This window comes from Lates calcarifer, linkage group LG14 (assembly GCF_001640805.2).
Source record: "Lates calcarifer isolate ASB-BC8 linkage group LG14, TLL_Latcal_v3, whole genome shotgun sequence".
Classification (NCBI taxonomy): domain Eukaryota; kingdom Metazoa; phylum Chordata; class Actinopteri; family Centropomidae; genus Lates; species Lates calcarifer.
In genome coordinates this window covers 10635249-10663105 of record NC_066846.1, presented here as the reverse complement: position 1 = coordinate 10663105, position 27857 = coordinate 10635249, and the positions used below count along the sequence as shown (strand labels likewise).

Genomic DNA, 27857 nt, shown 5'->3' with positions numbered 1-27857 from the left:
ATGCTAATGGAAATCAAATGTGTGCTAGAGCTGCTTTTGTGCAGGAACACTGCAGTAGGACACGCAGCAACTAATGTCTGCACCCCCCCCCCCCCCGGAAAAACCTGTATATTTCCTGTAAAGTTGGCAGCCTCTGCTGTAATCTTTTTTGCAGTGTGATTTAAACTGATTTTGCCTTAAATGAGAGATGTGTGTTTCTTTGATGTACCAATAGCACAAATCCCAAATGCTGTCTATTTGTTTTTCAGACAAAGCTGTTCCTCCACACTTAGCTGTTGCTTTTTGTTATTAACCAAGCTTTTAGCAGTGTCCCAGACAGCCTTAACTGTGTTCTCTGCTGCCTCTCTTGCTGAGCCTGCTTGATCAGCTTCATCACCTCCTATACAGCCTCCTACTACTGCTCCTCCTACTGCAGTAAATACTGCACCTATACCTAACCCAATTCCAGCTGTTACAGCTCCTCCTGCTGTCACTGCTGTCTCCACTGCTGCTGCTGCTGCCACTCCTGTCACGGCTGCGACAACACATGAAATCATCACTGGCACACCAAGCAAAGCTCCCAACAGTGCTCCTGTGGTAATACCAGCTGCTTTCTTAAGACGATCTGAGACATTTCTCTTCGCCTTCTGTCTGATCTCTTCCCCCGACATGTTCGCTGATGATAGTCTGATGTTCTTCTCCTCTTGTTGTATTTTTCTCTCCACTGCTTGCAGCATCTCATTAGTGTAGCAGCCTCCTTTGTTTTGCTCAGTTATCTTGTCTATGGTGTTGAGCAGCTCTGCCACCTGGAACTTGTTGCTCCTGTATTCATCCTGCTGGTTCTTCCAGTATTTATTGTCAATGACATGATACCGGTTCCCACACTTCTCCAAGAGATCACAGAGACCTTTATTCTCTCGGAAAAATTCCTCAATCTTCATTCCTTCAGGGAGCTGGTCACCATGAGTGAAGACAACTGCAGCGTATTTCAAAGCTTCCTCAGAAAAATCCTGCTTTATTCTGGCAATAACTTGGTTCTCATGCTCCGTGAATTTTTCCAGTTTGAGCACAATTAGAAAAGCATGAGGCCCAGGAGCACACTCTGTGATACACCTCACTATCTCAGACCTCATCTCCTCCCTAGGCCTTCCTGTGTCAAAAAAACCAGGCGTGTCGATCAAAGTGATGCTTCTTCCATTAACAGATCTGCTTATCCTCTGACATTGTGTTGTTTCAGAGTTTGCAGTATGGTTTATCTTGAACACATCTCTTCCAGACATGGTGTTGCACAGACTGCTTTTCCCAGCTCCAGTTTTTCCCAGTACAGCAATCCTCATGTCTGACACTAAAAGAAAAGCAAATTTACCTTTTCAATCAGTGATATTGGACATGCTTGCTTTTGTGTATTGCTGCTTAGATTACACTGCTATACTTGACTTTTTATTTAGTGCCCTGTGAGGCAAAGCACCCAGTTCACTTGAAACTCTGACACTAAGAGGAGCCAAGGATATAAAATCAAATATTTCCTGTAAATGTAGATTTTGAAAATTTTGATCTATTATGGGTGGAGAATTTTGTCGATAGCTGTCTATAGTCTTGACAATAACACATGTATGTTAATGTATGTCAACAGAAAAAATAATGTGAGTGACTGTCTGGGTAACAGGTTATATATTTTTGTAATGCTTTTTGTCATGTATATAATATATATTTCCTTTCATGTAGCCTAACCTATATATATATATATATATATATAGAGAGAGGGATTTAATTATGCTTAATGTGTGGGGGTCCACTAACTCACTGCTGCTCTGTGGTTTGTCATCTCTTCCAGGTTGTAGGACCACTTCACCTGCCTTATCCTTTAGTTGTGAGAATCGTACTGTTAATCCTGTGAGGTGCAGAGAGAGAAACACACACACTTTGAATTCAAAACACCACCAGAGGGCGACATAGAATCAATCTTGGATGCCTCTGCAGCTGTTGTCAGCTCAGGCAACTGTATATTGATATATTCCTACTATTTTCACATTACCTAAAATTGTTCACTCTATGGATTGCATACGTTTTACTGATAGTAGATTGTAATATTTAATTTGACTGTTTCAATTTTGTATTTACAAGTATATTTTGTTGTTTTTAGTAATTAATCTTTTAAGTATAGCTCATAACATCAACATGGATCGGCACCGAATAACTTAATAATTTATCTTAACTCACCTTCCATGATGTTACAGAAGAGATCAGATGGTTGAAACTGCTGTTGAAATTGCTCTGCCTCTGATTTTGTCTTTGTGTCTTTCAAATCATTGCAGCACTGTACTACAATGCATAACTAGTGACAATTTTTTACTCCAGAGAAACATTTTCATATCTTGTTTGTCTTGATCTTCAAGCTTCTGTGAGGGCTGCACCCTGATAGTGTCAAACTGCTGTCGGAAGTAAAGTTTAAACACTGTATAACACATTCAAGTCTTGCCACAGATTCAATAATTTAATTTTTTTATTATGTATTTCTATTTGACCTAAAAATATAAAAGTAAGCTTGCAATTAGTTTTGTCTTTCCCTCTGAATAGTGCATGTCATCTTGACTTAAAACTTAAAATAGATGGATGTGTAGAGTTTTGTTATCAGCATGTATGACACTGTAGCTCTTTGCATGTTATATTTTCATCACTGATATTTTTCGTTGTCCTCCTGCTCCATTTCTTCCATAACAAATAAATTAATAAAAGTTAACAGTTTGCCATAGAGCGTTATAAAAGTGCTATTTTAAACTAGACTCTGAATAAGTTTGAGTCATTGGAATGTCAAACAGGTTTTCTGTGTTGTCATTTCCAGCAAATGTGTGTGTGTTTTTACTTTTGGTATTTGTTGTCTGTTCAAATGACAGTTACTCTTCATTCATTCAACAGTTTAGTGCCTATCTGCAAACCTTCACAATTAAAAGCTGAGGACTGCATCAGGTCTGCGTACCCCGTGAAATCTGAATCAGTGCAGCCTGCAGTGACCAGAGACAGTAATCAGCTGGTGGTCACACAAAAACAATCCTTTTTCCAAGGAACAAAATCTTAGTATTGCTTTATCTAAGTGACAAACTGCGTGGCAGTTTCAGTGTCCACGATACCAAATATGTAAATCACAAATGAAATGCCGTGCTCTCACAATGTTAGATATCCTACAATAAGGCAAATGTAATTTCATTTGATGATGATTTAGATTTAGATGATGAATTAGTGAACAAAGCAGAATGACAGTTGTTTTTAGGCCATTTAACACAACATATTTATTGGTTTAACTAAAAGCATAATTTGCTTAAAATACATTCTTTCAAATATTTCAATACTGATATTATTGTAGTATTTTTTCCCCAAAACTTTATTAACAAAAGATAAGATGGATGTTGAAAAAAATCTTTGTTAGGTTGTGTGTTGCTCACACGTCTTCCCCATCATAAACCAATGAATGCCTGTGTCTCAGATAAATATATTTATGTCCAATAAAAAATAGATAAAACATGTAATCATTGGGGTTTTCTTCCAGTGTGTTTGACATCATTGGACTTTTTTTATGGTGTCACACCATCATGTAACATCCAACATTTAGATCTTTCACCTTACACCTGTGTTACACACTTAACAGAAAGGTCACATTAGAGGTTAAATACTGTCATTGCAGGTGTCTGGAAATATACAAACGTGCTCTGCATACATACATACACACATACTGCAGGTGAGCTTTTTATTTATTGGGCTTTCCTTGTATCAACGAGACATTTCATTACAGCATTTTACTAAGCAGCAAAAGGTCAGAGTCATGTCTTTTTTTGTCAGGAATCCAACATCAGCTACATTTTTATGCAAAGCCACTGAAGACCCATTTTTTCTGCTCTTCATCAGTCATCGTCCCTGCTTCCTTCCTTTCTTCTTCTCAGACAGTGACAAACACTAGTCTGGCAGTGTAGGCCAGGTCAGCGAGGTAAAGCAGGAAGTTGAGGCCAGTGAGCACGGCTGCAGCAATGACTTTTGATGAGTTCTTGCCTATACCCCCGTACCGTTTGTCAAACTGGAACACGGGCCAGATGATGGTAGCGGTCAAGTACATAATAACCGCCAGGAGCCCATATGCTGACAGGAACTTTGAGAACGGGATGGGGAGACAGCCGGTGCACTCTCCCACACACAGCACCACCACAGCCATGGAGAGGATGAAGCAGATGCAGTACACGGCCATGCACCACCGGAGTGCAGGTTCGCTGTCATACGACACAGGGTTGCTGACCAGGATGAAGATTACACAGGCCACGAAGGTTTGGCACACCTTCAACAAGCCCGGAGCCGTAGCCATGTAACCCGTCACCTCTCCTGGCCTCGCTTTACTCAGGCTCACCTCCCCCATGTAGGCCACCGCTGCCAGGCAGGAGAAGACGGTGGAGACGATATAATGGTCACGAGTCTCACGGTGCCAGTTTTTGTCCTTAAGGAAAAAGAGCGGGAAGATGACGGAGGCAGAGAGGCATAGGAGGGCGGCATAGCAGGCGACAGTGATGGGGAAATTGTTCCAGGACACTGGCACTCGGGCCTGGAGGCCGAACTGCTCCACCAGCAGGACGAGCAGGGTGCAGGCGAAGCTGAACGCCCAGCAGAAGATACACCAGTCACCCATGCCTCCATTGGAGTCCACACCTACATGTGCTGCAACACTGAAAGCCACGCAGGTGAACAGCAGGGCAGCTAGACGCACCCACAGCAGCTGGGAAGTGTGAAACACGATCAGTGGCATGATGGGATATCAAAGTCAGTCAGGAGTTGAAAGTGGCCTCTGTAGTCCGGCAAGGGTCGAGAAGGAGTCTTTACTAACTGAATGTGAGATTGTGTGTTGGCTGCTTGTCACATACTCTGTTGATGTTTGTCATGAATTCTGCAAAAAGATGAAACAAGAGAGTAATCAGGAGAAACAGACGTAAAGATTGGTGAAATGAGAATGTGATTTTAGAATATTTCTATGCAAAATGCAAGTAAATTAGTACTGTACAGCATATCACTCTATCTTATGGAAGCTTATTGCTTACGCAGTAAGTCAGCCTATTCTCTTTCTTAGAAACAGTTGAAGCTCTAACTTAATCCTGCATCCTTTAAATATCTAGTTGTCCAGTGACCAGTCTGTCAAAAATTCCATATTTGTGTCAAATAATTTCCAAATCAGCAAGCTTTTTATAGGCTTTTTATGATGTCAAATGGTGGGGAACTTATAATTTTTAGTTTTCTATCCCTGTCTGACATGTCTAGGCTCAAACTAAAGTTGTGTAAAAACCAAAGAATGTGTGATGAATCTTGTTTGGCTGTTCAAGCTGTGACCTGTGCAGGGAAGGTGTACAGGAAGTTCCTGAAGTTTGCCTGTTAAAGCTTGAGAGAGCTGGAAAGTCCCTCGGTCTAAAAGGGAAGTAAGAGTACATTTATAACTTCAGACTGGACCAAAAAGTTTGCTTTTGGTGCCCTCTAGTGTCCAAACTGTAATGGTTTTTAGGTTCAAGTCAATACAACTCAATTTACAAAATAACAAATTGCTAATTTACCTCAGAGAGCGGTACAAAGTAGTGGAGGGTGGTCTTTCCAAGTACAGCATTTACCCAAAGGTAATAAAGGTAACTAGTGTAGAGTTAAACAGGCCTGAGGTCTGGTTTAAGCAGTGATTTTAAATTTGATAATAATCATGAGTCAGGTTTTATTGGAGACATTTATAAATAAAAAATAAGAGAGTGCAGCTCTATTCTTTTTCCTTATGAAGACCAGCCTATTTTCATAGAGCAATGAGTACATTATGTATTTCCTGTGCACCATGGTAGCATCAGGTTGTTTTAGGGTAGAGTGAGCAGCGTGTGCATAAAGGATATCTCCACCGTCAAACAGAAGTCAAGTCAAGTGAAGTGAGGAAATGCAGATTTTTGTCGCTGTGACCGCAAAGGCCCCTACCTGCAGAATTTATGCTTTTTAAAATGCATTTCAAGTGTTTGACAAATTAAACTGCAGCAAAGTGACTGCTACTCCACAGGTCCAGGGATGGTGGATCTTTCATGCAAGCACCACTCCCAGAGAAAAACACGTTCCCTCCCTCTACCAGTGCAAAATGAATTTGCTAATGTCATTAGCCACTAACTCCAACGCTACACTTCCTGTTCTATGTAATGAAACTCACACAGGAAGCAGCACTGAGAGGCTAATAGCACGTCTGCAGGAACCCATGCTGTCAACACTAAATAAATGAGCACTAAATCACTTTGTCATAGCCACATAATGGAAATCAAGCCTGAAGTTACAGCTCTGTCCAGCTGAGATCTCAGCTGATACGACAAAAAAAAAAAAACCTTCCAATATCTCTTATAGTTTCTGATGAAATCTATTAGATTTAACAGCTTGGTTCACACCTAGTCACACAGTTTAAATACTGCTGAGCAGCTGAATTTGAAACATAAACCTGCTGTTGCATATTGAGAAAGATGTGGTTGTGTGGTGTGTGTGGCCTCATACCCTCGTCGCTGACAGGAAACCAAGCTTTTTTTGGTTTGATAGTATGCATACCATGAATAGCTAAGTGTTGGTTTTTAAAACAAACAAACCTGAGAGCTACTGCACACCACTGCAAATAACTTGTTATGTTATAGATGGTCCTTTACATGGAGTGGTATGGAGTGAGGGTATAACAACAGAGAGAGCCTCTGAAAACCAACTACAGCCTTGAAATCTTTATATATTCTGTAGTTTCCTCTTACAACAGTATCAAAGCACACAACAGCATTACAATGAAACCAGAGGAGATACCTTTAAGACATTTTAAAACTGGCGTAATAAATGACTGATAAGGAGGTTTTCCGTCCCAAATAGCGGACATACCGCACCCAGCGCTGTGCCATTGTAATCAGCTCCTATTCCAAAAATAGACCATGATTAACATTAGCTGGTACCTTCTACATAAACTCTCTGAGAGAAAACCACTACTTTGAAGAATGGTCTTACCGATTTCTTGGCTCGAAGTTTTAGTAATACCTTTTAAAGTTCCTCTGCGACCGTGCGTACTTGGAGGCGCATCCCCTGTCGCATCCACCAATACCTCATAGCAGAATGTATCCCACGCCCCGCACAGGCCATATTTGGTAAAGTGTTGAAACCTCGGCAAGCCTCTGTAAGGTCATCGCGATTCCTCCTCTTGGTGTGATTCTTTTTGCGTCAATGCCCATGAGTCTGTGTCACATTCAAAATACTCTGGGGTATTGAACGCAAAATTGGAATGTAGTTTTTTGGATGCACCCACTTTCTCCACATCTGTTTGTACTTGGGTTTCAGTTACAAATGCAGTTTACAGGAGCTGAAAAAGCCAGCCTTTCCTTAAATACGCAAGGAGTTCACAGCAAATATCATCTGTGTAAAACTTATTAGTACTAGTATTAAGAAATAAGAATTATCTAACCAGCACTGATAATTCATTGTTACATCTTCATAATTGTTACAACAAAACCTGTAAAATTGATTTGATCAGGAAAAAAAACTGCAGTCTTTCTCCTTTAGAAACAATTTACAATGTTATCTTTTAATCGTGTTGTTACATTTGGTATATTATGTGTAGTATTCGGATAAAACCTTTTCCCATGCCTGTTTTCTGGAGCCTCCATGTGTTCATTGACTCGACGCTGCCTGCAGTACCACAGTCCTGCCAGACGAGGGCGCAGTTGCTCTATGTTGGTACGTATGATCTTTGAGGACATGGTGGTGGATCAGCAGCCAGTCAAGACAGCAGGAATAACAACATAGCAAAGATGACTATTAAGAGAACAGAGACTATAAAGACAATAAATATATGCAACGAAGATTTTGATTAAATTTGGAGTCTTCTGGCAGACCGCGAGGGTGAGAAGCAAAGCGGAATTGTATCTCTGTGACCTGTTTTGAAGAGAAGACCTGAGGTGGAGCTCAACTGGAATCGTTTTGCCTAGAAGCTAGCTGGCTAACATGCAACGTTAGTGTCTGAGTTTGCACGAAAACCGGGATACATCAAGCTGGAATTTGCATGGACTGCCATTATCTCAACCACTTTAACATTCATCTATTCGCACGCAGTTGGAGTCATACCGACCGTTCATCTTGCAGACCTAGCTGGGTAGCTGGCTAGCTCGGAAGGACCGACTCGTTGGCGCAGCTGGAAGCCGAATACACAGCGCGCTCGGTCGGCGTGAGCACCAACGCCATGCCGCGGGCTGAAATCGGCCTGTCCGTAGAGCTAACTTCAACAAGCTAACGCTGGCTGGACATAACAGGCCGCTTCAGATGGTCATTATCATTCCCTAGACAGCTAATTAGATAAGTCACCACTCAACACAGAGAAGCAGCCACATATTTCATTCTGTGCGGTGCTTTCATTTTTAAAAGCCCAACGGCAGAGCTAGCTAATGCCGGGTAACCTGCTAATTAGCTAGCTAATTCGTTGGGGAGCAATGCAAAGCCAACGATAGCTAGTCTGGGTTAATTGTTGTTTACAGTGTGCTAGCATGTAAATTTTTTGTTAGGTACAGTTAGCCTGGAAGCGTGTTGGAGTGGTGTGGAAATTCACTTTATTACTTATCAAAACGGAGGTACATTTATTTGTGTGTGAAGCAATTTGCAGTAGCTAGCTACATCAGTACAGTTAATATCACTATCAAAAACACGTTCAACATTCATGTTAGATTGTAACATAACCTATGCAAGCGTATGACTGAGAAACGAGCGACACTAAGGAAGCTTGTATGGGATTATGTAGGTTGGCAGAGCTGTTAAAGCCACACATGTAAACAACTGTGTCTAAGGTGTTACTTAGTATTGCATTGCAAATTGTCAGTATATCATTCAGTTGCTTGGTGTGCATCTTCATTGATTTAGCTTTACACAGACACTACAAGGCATGGCTGTTGTTGTCTTCCTGGAGCACAGCGAGACATATCAGCCATTCATTCATGATTGATGACCTCTGAGGAAGCAGGACTGTCCTTTATCCATTTTCCACTACAGCTCAACCACTAACAGTCCTTGTTATAGTATTTATTTTTGAACCACTAATGCAACCTGGCGAGGAAAGATATTGAAGAGATAGTTTTGAATGTTAGTTTTAGCAGCACTTTCTTTTATAATCCTACTGACACCTAACTGGAACCACCCGGGTGGATGGGAACATGAGGAGGGCTCTGTCTGATCTGAAGCAGCTTCCAAGTAGCTAGAAGGTCTGATCGAAGCACAACAGAGAGCCCCCCCCCCCATTGTGTGGACTGAGAACTGGAGAGGAAGGAGATGACCACGGTGATGGGGATGATGATTAAAGAGGCCCAGTGACAGTGTTGATCCCGCACCAGGAAGCAGAGGAGTGTGACACGAGGCTGCAGACATGAGTCTCCGCCAACCCACCTCTACACTGGACAGGTACGAGCTCACATCCACTACACCCACACAGTTTCTGTTTCTGTTTCTGTGGTACGCATCAACGCATTGCTCAAACATGTAGGACTCCCGGATCAGCCAATCGGTATGGCTTTATCTCACTTCCCAGTCTGGCTAGTGAAAAACTAGTCAGACAGGCTGTTTACTGGAAGGTGATAAAAGAGAGAGCAAAATGCTGTATATGCATGACTAAAACAGCAGCCTGAGATTTTTTACTCAAAGTTAACTTTAAGCAAAAGATCATGATAATGTTTTAGATAATTTATTGTGAATTTTAGTGTCTGTATGTTTGCTTCAGCGTCATGTTGTGACTCTTCACCTGCCGTGTCTAGCTTTGCCTCTGCTAAAACACTAGATGTACTGTAGTTCATCCTGTTTGTTCCAGCTGTCCATCACCACATTGACCACGTAGCCCTACACTGCGTCTCTGTGATCGTTTGTCTGATGCCTCTTTGTCTTCATATGTCTTTCCTGTTTCTCCTGCTGTCAATTTTTTTTTCTGTGTGTGTTCTTGTGCACGTGCCCCACTACTTCCCACTACTGTGTCTGTGTGTGTCATGTGACAGCAGGGCAGCCAATAAGAAAAACGCACACCTGTTCAGGTAGGACAGCTGTCCAGTAAGCGCTTATGTCAGGGTTTTGGGGTTAATGACGCCTACAGATTGTACAGCTGTGGCAGGAAATTTCTCAGTGGCTGCTCTTGAGATTTCTGTGCACTTTGACTTGATGTGCAAGCAGAGTTAGCAACAGGCACCCAATACTTGCATGAGGAAATAAATGAATTTATATGTATATAAAGCATTTCATATTTGCAAAATGTGTTGTAAATTACTGAGGTGCACAAATTAAAATCCATCCATACAAGTCATATCAGAGCACTGCATTTTATCATTCACATTATTTTTGATACCTGATCCACTTGATCAGGTTAGTATTGGCAGTGATACTAATGGGTTGGATTGGTGCGTTCCAATTGTGTCATATTATGTAAAGTGTCGAATCCGCCTACCTACACTAGCTCAGGTGTATTCTGGTGAGCACTCCTCAGCAAACGACACAGTTAAACTACATTTCTGACTCACTCAGAGTATATCTGTCCATTCAGATAGTTTCTATTTATGTTAGTTTCCCAGAATCTAAGATGAAGTCTTTAAATTGCTTGTTTTTCTGATCAATAAACTCTTAAGTGCTGAATATGAGAAGCAAATCCTCCACTCACTCATCACTCAATTATCACTAGTTTTCTTTTAATATACATTTCCATTATTTGACTAATCATTTTAGCACAAAATTGGCTGTACAATATCAATGTCTTGGGATCTTTGTAAATCCCAATAAATCAGTCTGAATGGGTTAATTACTCTGAGTCATTTAAAAGAAGTTTCCCTGTGTTTTTTTTTTCACTGAAATAATACTGAATCACTTCAGTGTTCAAACTGTGCCTTTCACCCTTAAATAAATATACTCTTAGAAGTCAGGCGGCTCTCAGTGTTTACAATCTGTAAGAGTATAAAGGGCTTGGGGATCATTTGAACTTCAATCTGTTTCCTTTGATTGAGCTTCAGTCTGAATTTCTACTCTCTCTTTTCTCTGTCCCTTCCTCTTTATCTGTTTTTCCTCCTTTTCTGTCATGCTTCGCTGTCAGCCCCTTTGCTGCTTGGTGAGTTTTCCTGTCGACTGCTTTCTTGTTGCTTCATGTTTATGATCTTCTCACTCTTTCTAACCCACCTCTGACCCTGTGACTCCATTGAATCTTCTCATCCTGAGCTCTTCTCTCCTCTGTCATTGCTCTGTGACTGTTCCATCAACTTTTATTCATCTCTCCTTCCAGTGAACCTTCCTCTCTTAATTTACTACCTTCAGATGTTTGGTATTGTTTCATACTAAGTGTTTCTCTCATCCCTCAAACCCAGGCTCAGCAGTTTGACCATTGGGGACTCGGAGCGCAAATCCTCTGCCACCCAGCAGAGGGAGCCAACGGCCGACGTCCCTGCTGAGAGCACTGGTAATTGCAACAGATCATTATATAGGATTGCATTACAATTTGTATCCTTTGATATCTCCCAGACGTCCTTTATGTTCTTCTGTCATCCTCTCCACCAGGTCCTGGTCTTGTGCAGAGATGTGTGGTCGTGCAGAAGGACCAGCTCGGTTTTGGCTTCACAGTGTGTGGAGAGAGAGTCAAGCTTGTGCAGAATGTCCGACCAGGTGAGGCACATGCACAGCTAATGTGTTGTGTCGTTATAAATTATTACCCCGTCGTTTTACACACAGACGCTCCAATACACTTCCATGGAAAATTGTTTTTCCTACTTTTTCATCTCTGAAGACTTTCTCTCTACACATGCTTCTGTTTTCTTTCTTACAGGTGGTGCAGCAGTCAAGGCCGGGGTCCAAGAAGGGGACCGAATCATAAAGGTTTTTACCACTTTGGTTGGAAAGACTGAATCTGAGAGTTGTTGGTTTCCTCCTGTTTGTTGCTTATCATCACCTTTTCCATCTGTCTCCCTCTCTCAGGTGAACGGCTCGCTGGTGTCCTCCATGTCCCATCAGGAGGTGGTAAAGCTCATCAAATGTGAGTTTTAAAGAAGTGTGACTGGTGTGTGTGTGTAACTGTCACTGAAATACCTCTTTATCTAACGTGCTGGGTATGTCTCTGTTCCCTCTTATCTGATTGTGTGCCTTTTTGTTTACTCATAGCTGGAACGTACGTAGCTCTGACGCTACAGGGACCTCCCCCATCAGCTGCCTCTTTGCCCTTAGAGCCCCTCCCCACTGACCTTGCACCCAATCAAAGAACGTCTCTGGGCGGGGAGGCTCCACCCCCTCCACCACCACCCCTGCCCTCTGGACTGAGCAGCAACCCTTCCCAAAGAATCACTGGACCCAAACCACTACAGGTGAATGAAATTATATTACAGCTGAAGATTATCCATTTCCTAGTCGCCAAGGGCGTGTGTCAGTAGTGAGCAAAGCAAATGGTAAGCTTTAAAACTGGAGATATTTAGGTGCTTATTTTAAATAACTAAAAAATATTGTCGATGATGATGGTGTACATCACCAAGATGATTTACAGTTCCTGTTGTTTATGTTTTTAGGACCCAGAGGTGCAAAAACATGCCACTCAGATACTCAGGAAAATGCTGGAACAGGAAGAAGCTGAACTGCAGGTAACACACTCAGACATAAACAAATGAGCTGTCGCAGTATTCTAATCATCTCTTTGGAAATGAAAACCTACTCGCTTGTTGTATCCTGCTTTATCCATAAGTACTTACAATGATGTTTTGTAGCTAAAATCTGCTGTTGATAACAAATTTACAGGACTTGATGGAGCAGCGGTTGAGGAACCCGTCGCCGTCACTGGAGGAGCGGATTGAAAGTGCCAAGAGGAGAGCTCACCAAGTCAGGGTCAAGATTCAGCAAGATCTGGTGAGGAGAGCTGGCTGTTTCATGCATTTACAGGTTCTCTGTACTCACTGAAAACCTCACTACGTGTATAGCCTTTTGTTTAATGGGCAGGGAAAATATTCAAATCACTGGTCAACTCATCAGACATGAGGGTCTGCTTGCATTAGACAAAACAACATAATGCTTTTTAATATATTTGCCTGTCATAACTGCAGCCACAGTTTTAGTTGTTGCTTTAGTTGAGTTTTGTCAAAGGGTTTTTAATTCAGAAATTTGTTCTGCTTCCCACAGTTGGCCCCAAAAAATAATGAACCTGTTTTAAATGAATCCATGCACATTACTGAAAATTAACTGATGCTTTATTCTGTTTCTCCAGGAGGGAACACGATCAGAATCTATCACGAGCTATGTCATAGCAGGAGAAGGTTTGTATCTTATTTTTTCCTATTTAATTCTCAGTACCTCAAAGGCATGGCTGGTTTAATTAGTCTACAGATTAGATTCTGTCATTTGAAAGCAACACTACAACATCACGCTTTTATAGTTTTTTTTTTACAGTTTTATAAGTGGTTTAAAACCTCCTTGTGCTCCGGCAGGTCGACTATCAGTGGACTCAGGCGAAGGAGACGTGGAGGTAGGCTGTAACTCTTGCCTTTTCATAAACCGGTGAGATTGTATGTGTGTGTTTGTGTATGTGACGGTCCCACTCATCCCGTCCCCCTCGTCCTCCCTCCCTCCTCCCTCGTCCTCCTTCCCAGGCCTTTGAGAGTCCCCACTCCTCCCCCTCACCCTCCTTCAGGACCCCCCTACACCGACGGCAGGGCTCCGACACACACACCCTCTCTGATTTGGTGAGATGGACACACGCACTTGCATTCACTTCAAGAGCAAATGTTTATGCTGACAGGAAGCAGACATACCGTGTAGAAATGCATACTGTTACTGCCCCCCTCTGTTAAAGCTGTTAAAGGACATAAAGAAAGCCTTAGTCAGACGGGTCATTCAGAGTTTGACAGTGACTTTTTGTTTCCCCAGTCAGGGCAGATTATCAGCCGAAACAACTTCCTGAAATAAAACAAGTCATGAATCATTGCATCCATTCACACTGGTATAAATGAATATTTGTACAGCACAAGCTTTAGAGGGAGGAAGAGAGAGCGAGACACACACACACACACACACACACACACACACACAGAATGAGATTATTGTATCTTGTGGATGTTACCAAATCAAACTTCCATCTGCTCCTCTCCATTTCTGTCATGCACCAGTGTGACCTGCATAGCTGTTAAAAGTGTATGAGACAAGCAGCGAGGGTGAAAAGATCATTTATCACCACAGCCTTGAGTGCACGTTTGGCATCGTGTAATATGCATGTACAGCATGCGAATGAAAATGGCTGATGTGCTTGGACCTGCTGTCAGCGTCCACCTGCGTGTGACCAAGTACTTTCTGTTTCTTAAAATCTGTGTGTGCGTCTGTGTTGAAAGGGCGGAAAGGCCCAGATCATCGGCCCTGAGGAAGAGGATGAAGAAGATGACGGCTATGCATTTAATGAGGTGAGAAGGACATTTGAGGCCTGTCCAGCAGACTCCAATCAAACTGCACTGATGTGATTTTCAGCTTGTTGTATCATGTTGTATGTCTTTTCTATATTTTGCTGTTTCCTCCATCTATACAATGTTTCCTCTTTTTTTCTCTGTTGTACTCTCAGATGGATGGTCCGTTCCAGGACATTGAGTTGTTGAAATCACGACCAGCACACATGACAGTGTTCATGAGATACGTCTTCACCCAGCTGCTGGACCCCAACCCTCTGGTTCAGTCTAGCTTATATTCCATGCTAGGTTAAACTGTTGTCTTGTCTATCCTCCACTATGTTATTCTCTTCTTTAGAACTGGTTCATGTTTATCATGCATTGTAAATACAGATGCTCAAAAATCTTAGTTATCTTTATTTTGTTGCAGTATCATTAAGGCTTTGGTTCGCTTGCTTGCATTAATAGTTATGTGTGTCTACTATAGCTGTTTTACCTGTCAGTGGAGGCCTACCTTGGTTCCAGTACTAAAGATGCCCGTGCACTTGCACCTCAGATCTGCTCCCATTTCCTGGACCCAGATGCTGTATGTACCAACATGACTTAATCATCTTATTTTACAGTTCTCTATCTCATCATTATCTTTGTTTTTTGATGCTGCAATTACTTTAATCCCTAAAAATTTGGTATCACAGAACATTTAAACTTGTCCTTAATGATGTTTTTTAGATACAGAAAATAATAACCTATCACCATATATCATAAATGGAAAAAAATTAAATGTGTTCTTTCTCTAACAGCCCCTGAAAATCAAAGTACGAGAGGAGTATCTCGCAGATATCGGTAAGAAGACTAATTGCTGGAATTTCGAGTTGTGACTTTGTTGTATGATGATTTATACTAAAATGTGGCTCAGTGATGTTACTGTTCATGTTGTGTTGGTTTGATGTATCCACTGACTTCATGTCCTCTGTCCATCGTCCCTTCAGAGAGTCGATTACACGCCCAGGAGGACATCAGAGGACCTCTCTCCGAGCTGCAGCAGCAGGTGCTGCCAGACATTCAGGACCAGATACAAGATTACAGGTACAGAACTTCAGATCCTTTTTCTTTGTAGCCGTGATAACACTGATCTGTAATCATTAACACTGGGAGTTATTCAGTCAAAATGTTATTGTAAAAATACAGTTTTCAGGGGCTGATGTTAACCTGCAAGCTTGTTTTTCTGTGTTTCATAGGAACAAGCAGATGATGGGTCTTGGCTCTCTGTTTGGGGAAGGAGACCTGCAGCACCTTGATGGAGACCCTGTGAAAGAGAGACAGGTGGTGGACAGACAAGTCACCGCCCTCTGGGAGATACTGTGAGTCTGATACTGCTGCTGAGTCATGTTTTTCCTGGTGCCAAAAACTGTAAAATTACAAGAAGTTAAGTTCATGGTGAAGGCAAGGGTTCATTTTCTGTTTATGTTGGATGTCAAAATACACAGAACTATTAACTGACATATTTTAGTCTGATGCCCAAAGACTGAACAAAACTGTGAATCCAAAGAATCCAATTCTGCCTGTCAACGTAATTATACATTGATTTACTTCAGCATGTAGCTCCAGTCATGCAGTGAATATTAACACAGAGGCACTGAGACTGTTGAACCAGGTTCGCCTAGCAACAGTTTCTCAGTCTCAGTTGTTAGGGGCCCAATAAAACTGTTACAAAGTGACAGACGGAGCTCATCCAAGCTATCATAACAAAGGTCATTACCAAAGCTGCAAACCCTGGAAACCACATGACATTTGCTCCTTTGACTTTAAACACACACAGACTGATTCCTGTCACATGATTGTAGCACCACACTTCAGTCTCTTACACCAGGATTTGCACCTGAGTGAACTGGCTTTAACTTAAAGGAGTCTCTTGGATATTTCTCTGAAAGCCTCATATTTGTTGTGGAAGGAGTTTAACAGCCTTTTTATGTCTCTCTTTCTGTCCCCGCTGCAGATCAAAGCACGAAGAGGACAGAAGGTAAAAGAGTAAAAGATCTGTCTTTTCTTTTGGAGTGAAATCTAACTTAACAGCAGCTTCGCAATTTGCTCACTTAATCTTCACATCTTCTCTTTGTTTGTTTCCTGCCTTTCCACCTCTGATTCTCACCCCACCACCATGTTTGTTCTGTCTCTTTTCCCCTGTCTCCACCCCTTTGTTCATCTCCTGCAGTTCTCCTCTGGCATCGGCGGTCCTGCTATACCTGCGCCATTCTGGTATCAAGCTAAGAGATTCCAAGGTCTTCCCTGGTCTGAGCACAGAGAAGGAGAAGTGGCTCGCCTTCTTGAAGACGAAAAAGGTAAGAGTGGCAACTTCCCACCGAGGGTCCAAAGAAACAAACTCTTAAGAAGCTGTGTTTTCCCATGGGAGCAAAGATCTGACAAGTGATTGTCTGAATAATGTTGCCAGCTGTTGTCAGTAAATGTTTGTGGCACTTTATGAATGTGTTTTCATCTGTAGATGCTCAAATCAAATTTTTCTTGATGCTGTGTAAATGTATGTCATGAGCGGCAGGTTTGCGTAAACAGAAATGCACAGGTATAGCCAATAAAAAGGAAATAAGTCAATGTCAGTGCTATTGAATATGTGATGTGACTTTATGGTTTGTCTCTCTGCAGCTGAGTGGTACCAAGAAAGAGAAAGATGGAGAGGATAAAAAGAGAAATCCCATCCTGAAGTACATCGGCAAACCCCGGACCACATCCCAGTCCAGTAAATATACACACACACACACACACTTGTGCATAAAACTGGAGAAAGAAATGAAAAAAGTATTGATTCTTCAAGTCATTGGTCTTGTGAGCACATTATTAGCATTTAAAATGCAAATGTGAGTCTATCTCTCAAAGGTCATTTTCAGCTGACAGTATTGGTCCACTGGCACAGCCTATTAGAGGCACGCTAACACATACGCACACAGCGCTCTCACTCGTTGTATTTGTCCAACAAGATTGATTTCTGTTTGTCCTTTGTTTGCCCTTTTATTGTTATGGCAGGTTTATTTATTGATTTATGGATTTCATTGTGTTGTTATTCTGATTTCATTGTTTCTTTTTGATTCATTTTGGTTTTGTAGCATTCCATGTCCCGTTGTCACCCAACGAAGGTACATGTCACTTTTGTTTTTTATTCTTTAAGTTGAATTTAGCTTTTCATTTAAGTTCATTCTTCATTGAATGTAGAAGTTTGAAGATTGCTTGTGTTTCACCTCATTTTTTATACCTGAGGCCTTTCTGCTGGAAGTGTGTGAGTGCGATTAAGTAATGTCTGTGTGTGCAGTCCGTCCTGGAAGTGTGAGGAACATCATTCAGCAGTTTGAGAATCACACAGAGACGACAGGAGAGGAGGGCGGGGACGGCGCTGACCCCCAGAGGCTCTCCTCCAGCAGCCTGGGAGAAGACAGCATGGACAGGTATGGAGCTCTGAAGTGCTCTTAAACTACATTATCACCTAGAGTATATACTGAAAATCAGCGTGTTTGATACATATTGATTCAGTGCGTTGTCTTTTTCCTCTCTTACACAGCCCCACAGTCTCAGTGCGTCTGGCACGCAGCGAGTCGTTGAAGGCTCAGGGAGAAGGGCGCCGGCGGGGTGTTGCGTCGGGAACAGAGTCTGTCCCCCGCTCTCGTAGCGATGTGGACATGGAGGACTGTGGGGAGGAGAGGGAGGGGCCGGGCCTCAGGCCGCTGCAGCACAGCGCATCGTCATCTGCGTCCAGCAGCTCTGCACGGTAAAGATTGACTGAAGCTGAAGTCACAAGTTTTTATTCACAGATGACAGTGAGATAGAGGCATTTTAACATCCTTAAGGTCAGTTAAGTGAACTTCTAGGAATCCTAACTACCCCCTTAGTGATAGACTTACACCCTAGACAACATAATCACCGTTTACCCCTGGAAGTGTAGCTTTTCACCTCATGCCATCTCTCTCTCCACTCTTTCTCGAACTCAGGTCTCTAGAGAACCCTACACCCCCATACACCCCTCGGTCTAGACGAAGGTGAGTTTTCATGTTGCCCCATAGATGATTGATGATCAGTGATTAAGCATTTGTCTGACAAGAAATAGATGGTTGACCTCTTTCTCACATGCAGCAGTTGAAATGCATCTTTCAGTTTCACATAGAAACAGAAAATAGGTATTTTGTTTTTTAATAGCTGTGTTAGTACAAAAAAACCACCACATTTAAAATCTGATCTGATTCAGGTAGCTGTATAATCGTGATTCATAATTGTTTGTTTTTCTGTTTGTCACTCCATCCATATGTGTGCATCTCTTTCCTTCCACTGTCCGTTCATCCCTTCATCTGCCCGTGTGCATTTGGGTGGACATTTGTGTTTATGCACGTGTGTGATTGTGTAGGAGCGTGGACTCGCCGCTGGCCCTGCTACCGGACGCGGCGGCGCTGGAAGAGGAGGTGTGTGACAGTCAGAACTGGCAGGACACGGTTCCGCCTCAGCTCCTCGCCACACTCAGCCCGAGGGAGGTGGACAGACAGGCCGTCATATACGGTACAAATCAAATTCAACACACCTATATAAGGAAGCATTTTAATATGATTGTTATTGTCATTTAAACTCACAGAAATAAAGTTTTGAGACCTTCTTGATACCGATCACCGATGTCTAGTGATGTTGAACACATTCTTCATATCGTCCTCTTCAGAGTTGTTCACCACGGAGGCGTCCCACCTACGGACCTTGCGGGTCCTGGATCAGGTCTTTTTCCAAAAGATGAGGTCTGTGCTGAACTCTGATGAGCTGGCCTGCATCTTCCCCAACCTGCCCCAGGTCTATGAACTCCATGGTCAGTCTGTGTATCTGTGAGGATGGATGTGTGTGTTTGGGGTTTTATACACAGGTCTCGAAAGTCCTAAAGTTACAGAAATACTCAGTAGTATAGTTGAGATCATTTCCAGGATATTTTCATAATGCTAGTTAAGACTCTCATGAGAATATAGCATTTTAATATGGAAAATGTTAAAACTTCTGTAAGAGTGTCACTGCTTTTTCTTCTTCCCAGGTTTCTGTTTGTACTGTAGAGTGAGGTGTACTTGCAGTCAGTGTGTATTCAGGGCTGTGTGTTGCTAAGTAAATAATAATAAGTGAAGCAAATACTAAGCAAAGGTCGTAACTGTTAAGTGTAATCTCAGCCTGCAGTCCCACTGTGTCAATATGTATTCTGGGCCTTAATTTTGAGTCCAAGGAGTCATATGGCGTCACATTATGATCCTACTGTGATCTTGTGTTTTGAGTTTGTACATAGTACATATTTACTGGGCATTGAGATGAAGGTTCTGCCACCTTAATGTTGCCTCTGCATCATGTCTTTGCAGCAAGTCTGTGTGAGGCGATGAAGAAGCGAAGAGAGACGCCCATCGTTCAGGACATCGGGGACGTTATGCTCGCCAGGGTGAGATTAAAAGTCAATGCCTATCAGTTCCATATGCCATCATTTTATCTAAATTTCTTCTTCTCTTGTTTTGTTGTAATGTGAAAAGTGGTTAAATGCAGTATACTATGCAGTGTGTTAACAGTGGTTTGTGTGTTTGTAGTTTGAAGGTGGAGCAGGGGACGAGTTTCAGGAGCAGGCGTCACAGCTGTGCAGTCAGCAGTCTCAGGCTTTGGAGCTCATCAAGAACAAACAACGTAAAGACCCTCGCTTCGCTCACATCATACAGGTACACACACACATACACAAACACCTACTGGCAAACACATTTAACTTTCATATAAGTCACGCTTGCATGCTCCTTTTATGTGGCTTTTATGGCATCGCGCAGTGAATTCATCACCTGGGAAATGACAGTCTCCTTGTTTTAAGCAGTAATTTCTGTGTTAAGTCATACTTGATTAGGAATATGGTTTTACCAAGATGAGAATTATAATGGTATTTATGGTAATTTATAGTATGGTTTGAATTTTATCTGCCTTTTTTGCCAACTGAGTTGCTATATATTTGTCTTTGCCCTGATGGTTGCACAGCCCTGTTCTTAAAATGTCATCCTTTTTATTCAGGAGTGTGAGGCGAGTCCTCACTGTCGGAGGCTGCAGCTTAAAGACCTGCTGGTGTCAGAAATGCAGAGACTCACCAAGTACCCTCTGCTGCTGGACAACATCATTAAACACACAGAGGGTGAGGATTATTCACGCAGTGCTGGATGGGGTTGGGTTTCGTGCAGTTTTTAAGACATATTCTTGTTTTTTCTCTTAGCTGGTTCGTCTGACCTCCCCTCACTCCAGCGCGCCCAGGCTTGTTGCCGAGGGATACTGCAGACTGTTAACGAGGTTGTCAGGGAAACGGAACACCGGCAACGTCTCAGCCAATACCAGCGCAGGCTGGATGCTGCCCCTCAATTCAAGGTGACAGAATAGTTTAGCTGGTTGACCTGTTCTTGTCTTTAGCTCTCCTTCTTGTTCACATTGTTCATATTTCTTTTTAAATCTTGATTTACTCTTCTGTCTTACAGAGTCTGGACCTCACTACAAAGAGGATGATTCATGAAGGTCCTCTCACCTGGAAAGTGAGCAAAGATAAGCAGATAGGTTGGTATCTTTGTCCGCCCGACACATTCAGTCTCCTCAGTTTGGTTTCACACCCTTTAAGCACACGTCTCTGTGTCCCTCCATCAGAGATCCAGGCACTGCTCCTGTCAGACTGCCTGGTCCTTCTTCAGAGGGGCCCAGACGACCGGCTGCAGCTACGATATCCATCCCGCTGGCTGGGTGGAGGCGGAGGAAGCGGCGGGGACAGCAAGACCTCCTTCAGCCCTCTGGTGAAGCTGGACTCACTGCTGGTCCGCTCAGTAGCTACAGGTACATCGCCAGCGTCTCTCATCATTTAAAACTGGTGGTTGTTTTGAATCAACCAAAATTTAATGGGATTTTTGTGTGGTTTCTCTCCAGACAACAAAGCCCTCTATGTCATCAGCACCACAGAGAGGCAGATCTACGAACTGGTGGCTGGGACATCATCAGAGAAAAACACGTAAGCTCTCTTCTAAAGCCAGTATTTACCTTAGAAATATACTTTTTGCTGGACACTTGCAAGATGTGTTGACCGGATTTTTGTTTCACAGCTGGAAGGATTTACTTGAAAAGACGGTCTCATCGGCTGATGGCTCATCACCCCTGATCAATCATGGATCCATTCCTATACCGTGAGTAGCTTTGATGGCCATGAATAAATGTGTGAAGGAATGAGTTAGGTGTCCTTGTTGAAATACTTAAATGAAATATTGTGCGAGCTGGATGAGACCGTTCTTATTTTCTTTAGTTCCTCCAGCATACGCAGTGCGTCCCCAGGCTCAACGGGCAGCAATGCAGGTAATAACAGCATTAGAATCATTTACCTCAAATATGTCTGTTAATGTTTGTGGAAAAAAGAGCTTAGTCACCCAATAATTTGTTTCATCTTCCTCCAGACAACTCAATGACAGAGCCGTCAGATTCCATGGAGACTCATTCCTCCAACAATGACATTGAGCTCTTGGACAACACTTCTATGGACCAATCAGGAGATTTCAAGTGTGGTGAAAGACAAGCAGCTGGTGTGGCAGAGGCTGCTTTACAAGACGGTGAGAAAAGAGCAGAAACCGCAGCAGAAACTGAAAGCAATTCAGTTTAAGTTAGAATATATTTCTTCATTTAGTGTGAGTTTGTAGTATTTTTATGATTTGTGTTGTTTTCATGTCTCCACAGTTGAAACACTGCGGCGGCTCATATCGCGAGACCTGGAAGAGGACAGATGGAGCCACGACTCTGACGACACGCCCACCAATGAGACGGCCAACGAGGAGAGCTCGTTAAGTGAAAGGCAGCGGCCGGAGTCTTTGGAGACTGTCCTCAACTTCAGCACCAACGACTGGGAGGCTGAGCCTGTGGAGGTTCTGCCCTCAGACACCGAACAGCCCAGCGTTCAGGTCATAAGGAAAGGTAGCGGATCAGAACAACTTAGAAAATATTTCATTCTTTCACAGGGTTTGTTGATTTCATTCAATTTTCTGATAATGTTTAAGATAAGTTGCATGTATTTGGTGTTGATTGAACTGAAGGTGAGTTCAGCTGCTTTCTGTCTGTTTGGATAAAACCTGGGTGTCTTTGACGTCTGCCTTCCTTTGCATGTTTCTCTCTACACTCGGTGATTCTTTTATTTTATTTCTTACACACTTTATCTTCTCTTTTTGTTTTGTCTGCTTGCCCTTCACAACAAACCGACTCTACACTGTATCACCTTCCTCCCTCACTCTGTCACACTCTTCTTTCATTTCACTTCCACACACTCTTTCTTGGTCACACGTCTATCCTCTCTGCATAGCTGTGGTTGCGGGTCCTTCTTCTTCTTCTGTCCCTGATGACATCACTGATGATGTCCACCAATCGTCCAAGCCGAGAGGTGAGGCCACTACGCAGGGTAATGGCGATCAATTTAGTCAAGATCTGTACATGTGTAACTTGTGTGTTTAGAAATGTCAAGATAATAGATACAGACTGTAATCTGTAATCGTAGACTTGGTGTTAATTTTACCCATTTATTATCACGTCTCTGTTTTAGGGAACACTTTCTACCTGGTGATGCCAACAGAGCAGGGAGAGAGCGTCACTGATGACTTCAACGACCCTCCTACTCCCACCGCCACCCACTTCCCTCAGCCTGTGGAGGAAGCGACGTCGCTGCAGACGCAGCCAAAGGAGGAAACACCAGCCTGCGGTCCAGAGCCAAACCAATCAGAGGCTATGCAACTGGAGCAGGAAGAAGAAACGGAGCGATCACAGGCTGGGCACCAGAGTCACATGATCAAAAACGTGGATGAGATTTTCCACACAATTGAGGGGTTGATGAGCAAGTTGCGCCAGCTGAAGGTAGGCTATTGGTGTCTGGAAACTCTTGACCCATTTTAAGAAACAGCTCAAACCGGTTGGAACTTTTTCTGCACAGTGACCACAAATTGTTTAGTCAGTTAAACTGGGCTTCGACCAGCTAATTCAGTTGTACCTGCTGTAATAACTCCGCTACCTCATGAGCGAATCCCCCTCAGATCAAACATGTTTTGTTATTCTTGAGATATTTCAGATTCTGTCACTGTGATCTAAGAGTTTAATCTGTTATGAAATGAAATATGCCCCTCTTTCCTTTGCTCTCTTCCTCCCTCTCTCTCTTTTTTTAAATTTCTGATAGGTGAGTGACTAATGTGGCTTATTTGTGTCTTTGGAGGATAGAGAGAGCTAGAAATAGAGGTATTTAATTTTTAAATGTTGCCAAAAGCAGAGATCAGCTTTCAGGGAAGAGGAGTTCACACTGCAGACTTGGAAATGACTGGTGATGAATGCAGCATACATGTACAGTGTTAGGACTATAATGCTTAGACACAGTGCCTATACTATGCTATGAGATTTCTCTGATGCTCTGGAAAGATGGCAAAACCCTGATGTGCATTGTCTGGTTGAAAAAAAATTGAGAAAGTGTGGAATAACACTTATACTCTAACATCAAACTTGTCTGCATTTTTACCTCTTTACAGGAAATAGAGAAGGCCCACCACAAGCTTTTGAAAACCCTCACAGAGCCCTCTGTCAATCAGGAGTCAGGGGACCAACAGTGTCGCTCGGCAACTGTCTCCAGGACACCGTCACTGGATCGCGGCTCAGGAGACGGTGAGTGGGCACCGAATTTGCATTTGCAATAAAGGCTGACGATGGCGTTTCACTGCTTTTGCATAATAAATAATGTCCTTTTTAAGGTAAGGAAGGAAGTCCAGCAGAACCCAAGATTCAGTCAACTGGATTCTGATGTGGCTCTAGAGTGGATGTCCTCACAGTCATTCACTCTTAATTGATGGCATACAGACACACCTGTTAAATGTACCCACTATCAGACTCGGGCACCCCAGCCCCTCCTCCCCTTGCCCCTCATCCCTGCATGCACCGACCAGTGGAACAGAACCTTAAGAAGGACCATAGCCGTTTTTGTTTTTCTGGAGAAGCTGGTCGGACTCACCAGGATTTCTGAGATCCACGCAAATGTCTGACTTCTTCCAGAGCATGAGGGAGTCCAGGGCAAGTGAGGAAAAAGAATGAAGGAACAAAAAGGCAGAAGACAAGTTGACGACTGAGGAGCGAAGGAAAAGTTTGAATAAGTGAAAGTGGAGAAATGACCAAGTTGGATATTTGTGAAAGAAAATGAGTTTTTAAGAGCTGGTTGAAGGAACGGAGCAGAAAAGTGTTGAAATGTTAATTTAAGGAAAAATCCGAGGGACCCGTCACCCCAGCACTTTACCCACAATGCATCCCTCTGTCATGTACACCCCCCCCCTACAGTGGACAGATCAGGGACTGGACACGCCTTGGGCTTCATTTAGGGGCCAACGCTTGAACCAAGATGGCCTCCAGGGGTCCCCCTCCCCACCTCCACTGGTTGCTTTACACTGAGCTCACCTGCCACTGTGGCCGAAGGACTGTGTCTATATAATTCAGGTTATTTGCACTGGGTAAGGAAACCAATATCACATACACACAAACACTGTTTACCCATTTTATTCATCTCAGACGTTCATATCCACTGTGGGAAAAACAATAAGCGTTATTCTCTTTGCAGCCATGTTGTCATATCCTTAAGCCTTCATTTAAGCTGCAAGATGGCTGTCCATCAGTGCAACATATTGATTCTTTACATGGTTTGTATTCGTTGTTCTTTTTTTTTTTAAGTTCTGAAAACACTACTGCGCTGTTTACTACTGAAATGCTGGCGGGTTTTATTTTCAGCGCTGCTTCAGACGCGTGCAGGGATCTCAGCGATTCAAACAACGAGCTCAGCGGATTCACACAGCTGTTCTGATCACGTAAAGTTGTTTAGGATTAAACGTTTGGGAGATTTAGAACGTTTTGGGGCTAGATCTAAGACAGGCAATGTTGACGACGAGTGTGAGGAAACGGGGCGAGTACAGATTCAAACTTAGAAACTTGAATTATCAGTGAAAAACCGTTACTCAATCAAATTGCTGCCAAATATTGCCGCTGACATTGCCTGTCTGCACTTTAAGATTTGACTGTGCATCCTTAAGCCCTCTCCAGTGTATTGTGTGTGTAAATATACCGCAGTTAATACTGTGAACCAGCATCTTCCCCCCTTCTCCCATCCCATGGTCATGCCATACAGTGTTTATATTCCTCCAGCCCATGTCCAAAGCCATGAAAGGACTCTTTACCAAGTAGTTTTCTAATGAGAGACCTCCCTCTGAAAAGAACAGCTTATATTTATTTGGTTATTAAAAAAATCTATTCAATGACATGCACAATTAAAGTTATTTGAAGAAATTGCCCAACATTTTGAGAAGTTTATTTGCTTTCCTGTCGGTATATGATGCCACTGTCAGCAGGTGGTTAGCGTAGCTTAGCATAAACACTGGGAGAAGGGAGAAACAGCTAGCCTGCCTCTAGAGCTCGCTAAGTTTCCCCCCTGCTTCTGATTTTTACGCTAAGCTAAGCTAAGCTAACCTGCTGCAGATACTAGCCTTTACGGCACAGACACGAGAGTGGTGTTGATCTTCTCATCTATCACTTGGCATGAAAGCAAATAAGTGTATTTCCCAAAATGTCAGAACTATTCCTTCATTCGTCTGAGTAGTTAATTGTCCTTGACGTTCAGAAACGTTGTTGGGGCAACCAGCAAAGACTGACGCTTCAGCCAAGTGCTTATCTCTTTTTTTTTTTTTTTTTTAAAGGCCATCTGTATGGATGGTTTGTTTTTAGCCTCTTTGTTTCTCTAATCGAGCTGGGAAGAACCACACGGGGCTGATTTTATTTGAGCTGGTTTCAAATACTAACCGAGGAGCGCTTTAGTGACTTAACCCAGCTTCTTTACCAGCTTCAGAGCTGACCGTACACTACCAAACTAAACCAAAACTAGAGCCACACTAACACATTTTACACACTACCAGCCACTGAGTCTACGGTTAAAATGATGTTTCACTGCCTGGTGGAAGGTTTTCACTCTTTAGCCAGCACAGCACACCCTGAAGGAAGAAGAGGTGTGAATTGTTTTTCACACATGTACAGATGTAGAAAAAGAAAGAAAAAAAAAGAATTGCAATTACTGATCGCCAGGACGGCTCATTTTCACGGCTGACCCTGTGCGAATTACGGAAGAATTTGTGCTAAAATGTAAAAATGTTCTACCAAAGTGAAATATCTCTTCAGAGGTGTTGAAGGGAAGTGTTTTTTTTCTTCTTCACATTTTGGCTGCTGTTTTTTTTTCTTTCTTTTTTTTTTTCAAGCATCTCAGACCAAGATTCTTTTTTGATATTAACGTTTTTCCATGTGAAGCTATGGACACACAGTCATCACATGCGATGCAAGTTTTTGACCATTGTTTCACACAAAAAATGAAGGGTGTCAGATCAGCACTTGGTCTGAGCTGGTTGAACCAAAATTAAAATCTCTTCTTTCCTTGCATCTCCTCTCCTCCCCAGCATTTTTCATCTCCAATTTCTACCTCTACACTTCAGTTTCTTTGTACCTTCAAATTAGTTTATTTTATACATTTATCTTGTACATTGACATCAGCGTTGTGGCCCTAACCGGCTGTAAAGAAGCTATAACCGATTCATTTTTTGAAAAAAAAAAAAAAAGTTGCACAAATGAAACTTCCCTGCACGGTGCAAACTACTGTATGCATACACACATCTTTAACTATCATCTCATTGTCTTTTTATTTTTTGTGTCTTTTTTAAAAAATCTTGCTCACTCATGTAATATAGAGAAATCAGACCCACTTGTTTTATATATGTTAATTTTTTTCTGTAAAGCCTTAGTCCTTGTATTTGATTTTATTTTTGTAGATATGATTAAAAAAAGGATGTATAAATTATTTTCTTCGCCCTTGTTTTTAAAATTGGTGAGATTGTTAGCTGCACAGAAGGAAAAAAGAGCTCATGTTTCAGATTCATGTGTTTTGTGAGATTAAAAAGAAACTGGATAAAGAAAAAGAAGTGTGGATTATGATTCCTTGATTTTTTGATTTTGATTTATTTATTTTGGGGGGGCTGCTTGTTCGTTTTTTTCAAACCGTATCATCTAAATTTCATACTACCACATTCTACCTCATCTTTTAATACTTTTGTATTTAGACTTTGAGACCAGAATATGAGGGAGGTCCACTGTAGAAGAGTCAACTACTCATTCATATAGTATAGTTGTCATTTGTGGTTGAAAGTGGGGGATAAAGCGATCAAGTAACATTCTCCATTTGCACCATTCAAGAGTGAGTATCAACTGCTTCTAACGGGCAAAGGAAATGGAAAATTAGGGATTAATCTAGTTTTATGCTCCATGAAGCCTAAATGTGTCAATTAGTCTTTAAGCACTTCAGGAAATGAGGCATTCTTGGTCTAAAAATAAAAGCAGAAAGTCCAAACCAATATTTTTGGA

The 27857-nt window shown here is 42.3% G+C and overlaps 3 protein-coding genes across 12 annotated transcripts; 1 reads left to right on the top strand and 2 right to left on the bottom strand.

The window, feature by feature from the left end:
• Window positions 1-181: 181 nt before the first annotated feature.
• Window positions 182-2358, bottom strand: LOC127143249 (GTPase IMAP family member 7-like). The gene is made up of 3 exons (XM_051075541.1): window positions 2200-2358; window positions 1784-1870; window positions 182-1324 (listed from the first exon to the last, which is right to left on the bottom strand). The coding sequence occupies exons 1-3, from the start codon at window positions 2204-2206 to the stop codon at window positions 234-236; spliced, it is 1185 nt and encodes a 394-aa protein (XP_050931498.1). The 5' UTR covers window positions 2207-2358; the 3' UTR covers window positions 182-233.
• Window positions 2359-3237: 879 nt separating this feature from the next.
• On the bottom strand, window positions 3238-7161 carry myadma (myeloid associated differentiation marker a). Of its 4 annotated transcripts, none has more exons than XM_018687869.2 (2): window positions 7024-7161; window positions 3238-4900 (listed from the first exon to the last, which is right to left on the bottom strand). In XM_018687869.2, exon 2 carries the CDS (start codon window positions 4760-4762, stop codon window positions 3911-3913), a length of 852 nt encoding a protein of 283 aa, XP_018543385.1. In that variant the 5' UTR covers window positions 4763-4900; window positions 7024-7161; the 3' UTR covers window positions 3238-3910. The 4 variants fall into 4 exon arrangements, with proteins under 4 accessions (XP_018543385.1, XP_018543384.1, XP_018543386.1 ...); XM_018687868.2 differs by having other exon boundaries at window positions 6994-7155; XM_018687870.2 differs by lacking the exon at window positions 7024-7161 and adding an exon at window positions 6799-6939.
• Window positions 7162-7433: 272 nt separating this feature from the next.
• On the top strand, window positions 7434-27297 carry arhgef11 (Rho guanine nucleotide exchange factor (GEF) 11). Of its 7 annotated transcripts, XM_018687858.2 has the most exons (42): window positions 7436-9423; window positions 11087-11101; window positions 11355-11446; window positions 11545-11649; window positions 11810-11859; window positions 11959-12016; window positions 12142-12341; window positions 12540-12611; window positions 12766-12873; window positions 13229-13277; window positions 13449-13486; window positions 13611-13703; window positions 14346-14414; window positions 14570-14674; window positions 14881-14979; window positions 15194-15236; window positions 15383-15479; window positions 15632-15754; window positions 16390-16413; window positions 16606-16732; window positions 17052-17145; window positions 17510-17539; window positions 17713-17845; window positions 17959-18165; window positions 18386-18433; window positions 18796-18944; window positions 19099-19239; window positions 19769-19845; window positions 19988-20113; window positions 20451-20568; window positions 20647-20795; window positions 20903-20978; window positions 21066-21248; window positions 21339-21420; window positions 21512-21592; window positions 21709-21758; window positions 21857-22009; window positions 22134-22367; window positions 22750-22827; window positions 22987-23294; window positions 23954-24086; window positions 24173-27297. In XM_018687858.2, the coding sequence occupies exons 1-42, from the start codon at window positions 9389-9391 to the stop codon at window positions 24220-24222; spliced, it is 4302 nt and encodes a 1433-aa protein (XP_018543374.1). In that variant the 5' UTR covers window positions 7436-9388; the 3' UTR covers window positions 24223-27297. The 7 variants fall into 7 exon arrangements, with proteins under 7 accessions (XP_018543380.1, XP_018543377.1, XP_018543376.1 ...); XM_018687864.2 differs by lacking the exon at window positions 13611-13703 and having other exon boundaries at window positions 7434-9423; XM_018687861.2 differs by lacking the exon at window positions 18386-18433 and having other exon boundaries at window positions 7434-9423.
• Window positions 27298-27857: the final 560 nt, after the last annotated feature.

What these genes read in the sequence shown, in the direction of transcription:
- LOC127143249 (XM_051075541.1), bottom strand. An exon ending in TGACAAACCACAGAGCAGCA is followed by an intron (nt 1,325 to 1,783) that starts GTGAGTTAGTGG and finishes CTTTTCTTTTAG; the next exon opens with TGTCAGACATGAGGATTGCT.
- myadma (XM_018687869.2), bottom strand. Translation starts at nt 4,762, where the DNA reads ATGCCACTGATCGTGTTTCACACTTCCCAGCTGCTGTGGGTGCGTCTA.
- arhgef11 (XM_018687858.2), top strand. Translation starts at nt 9,389, where the DNA reads ATGAGTCTCCGCCAACCCACCTCTACACTGGACAG. An exon ending in AAGCACGAAGAGGACAGAAG is followed by an intron (nt 16,414 to 16,605) that starts GTAAAAGAGTAA and finishes CATCTCCTGCAG; the next exon opens with TTCTCCTCTGGCATCGGCGG. An exon ending in GGGACGTTATGCTCGCCAGG is followed by an intron (nt 19,846 to 19,987) that starts GTGAGATTAAAA and finishes GTGTGTTTGTAG; the next exon opens with TTTGAAGGTGGAGCAGGGGA.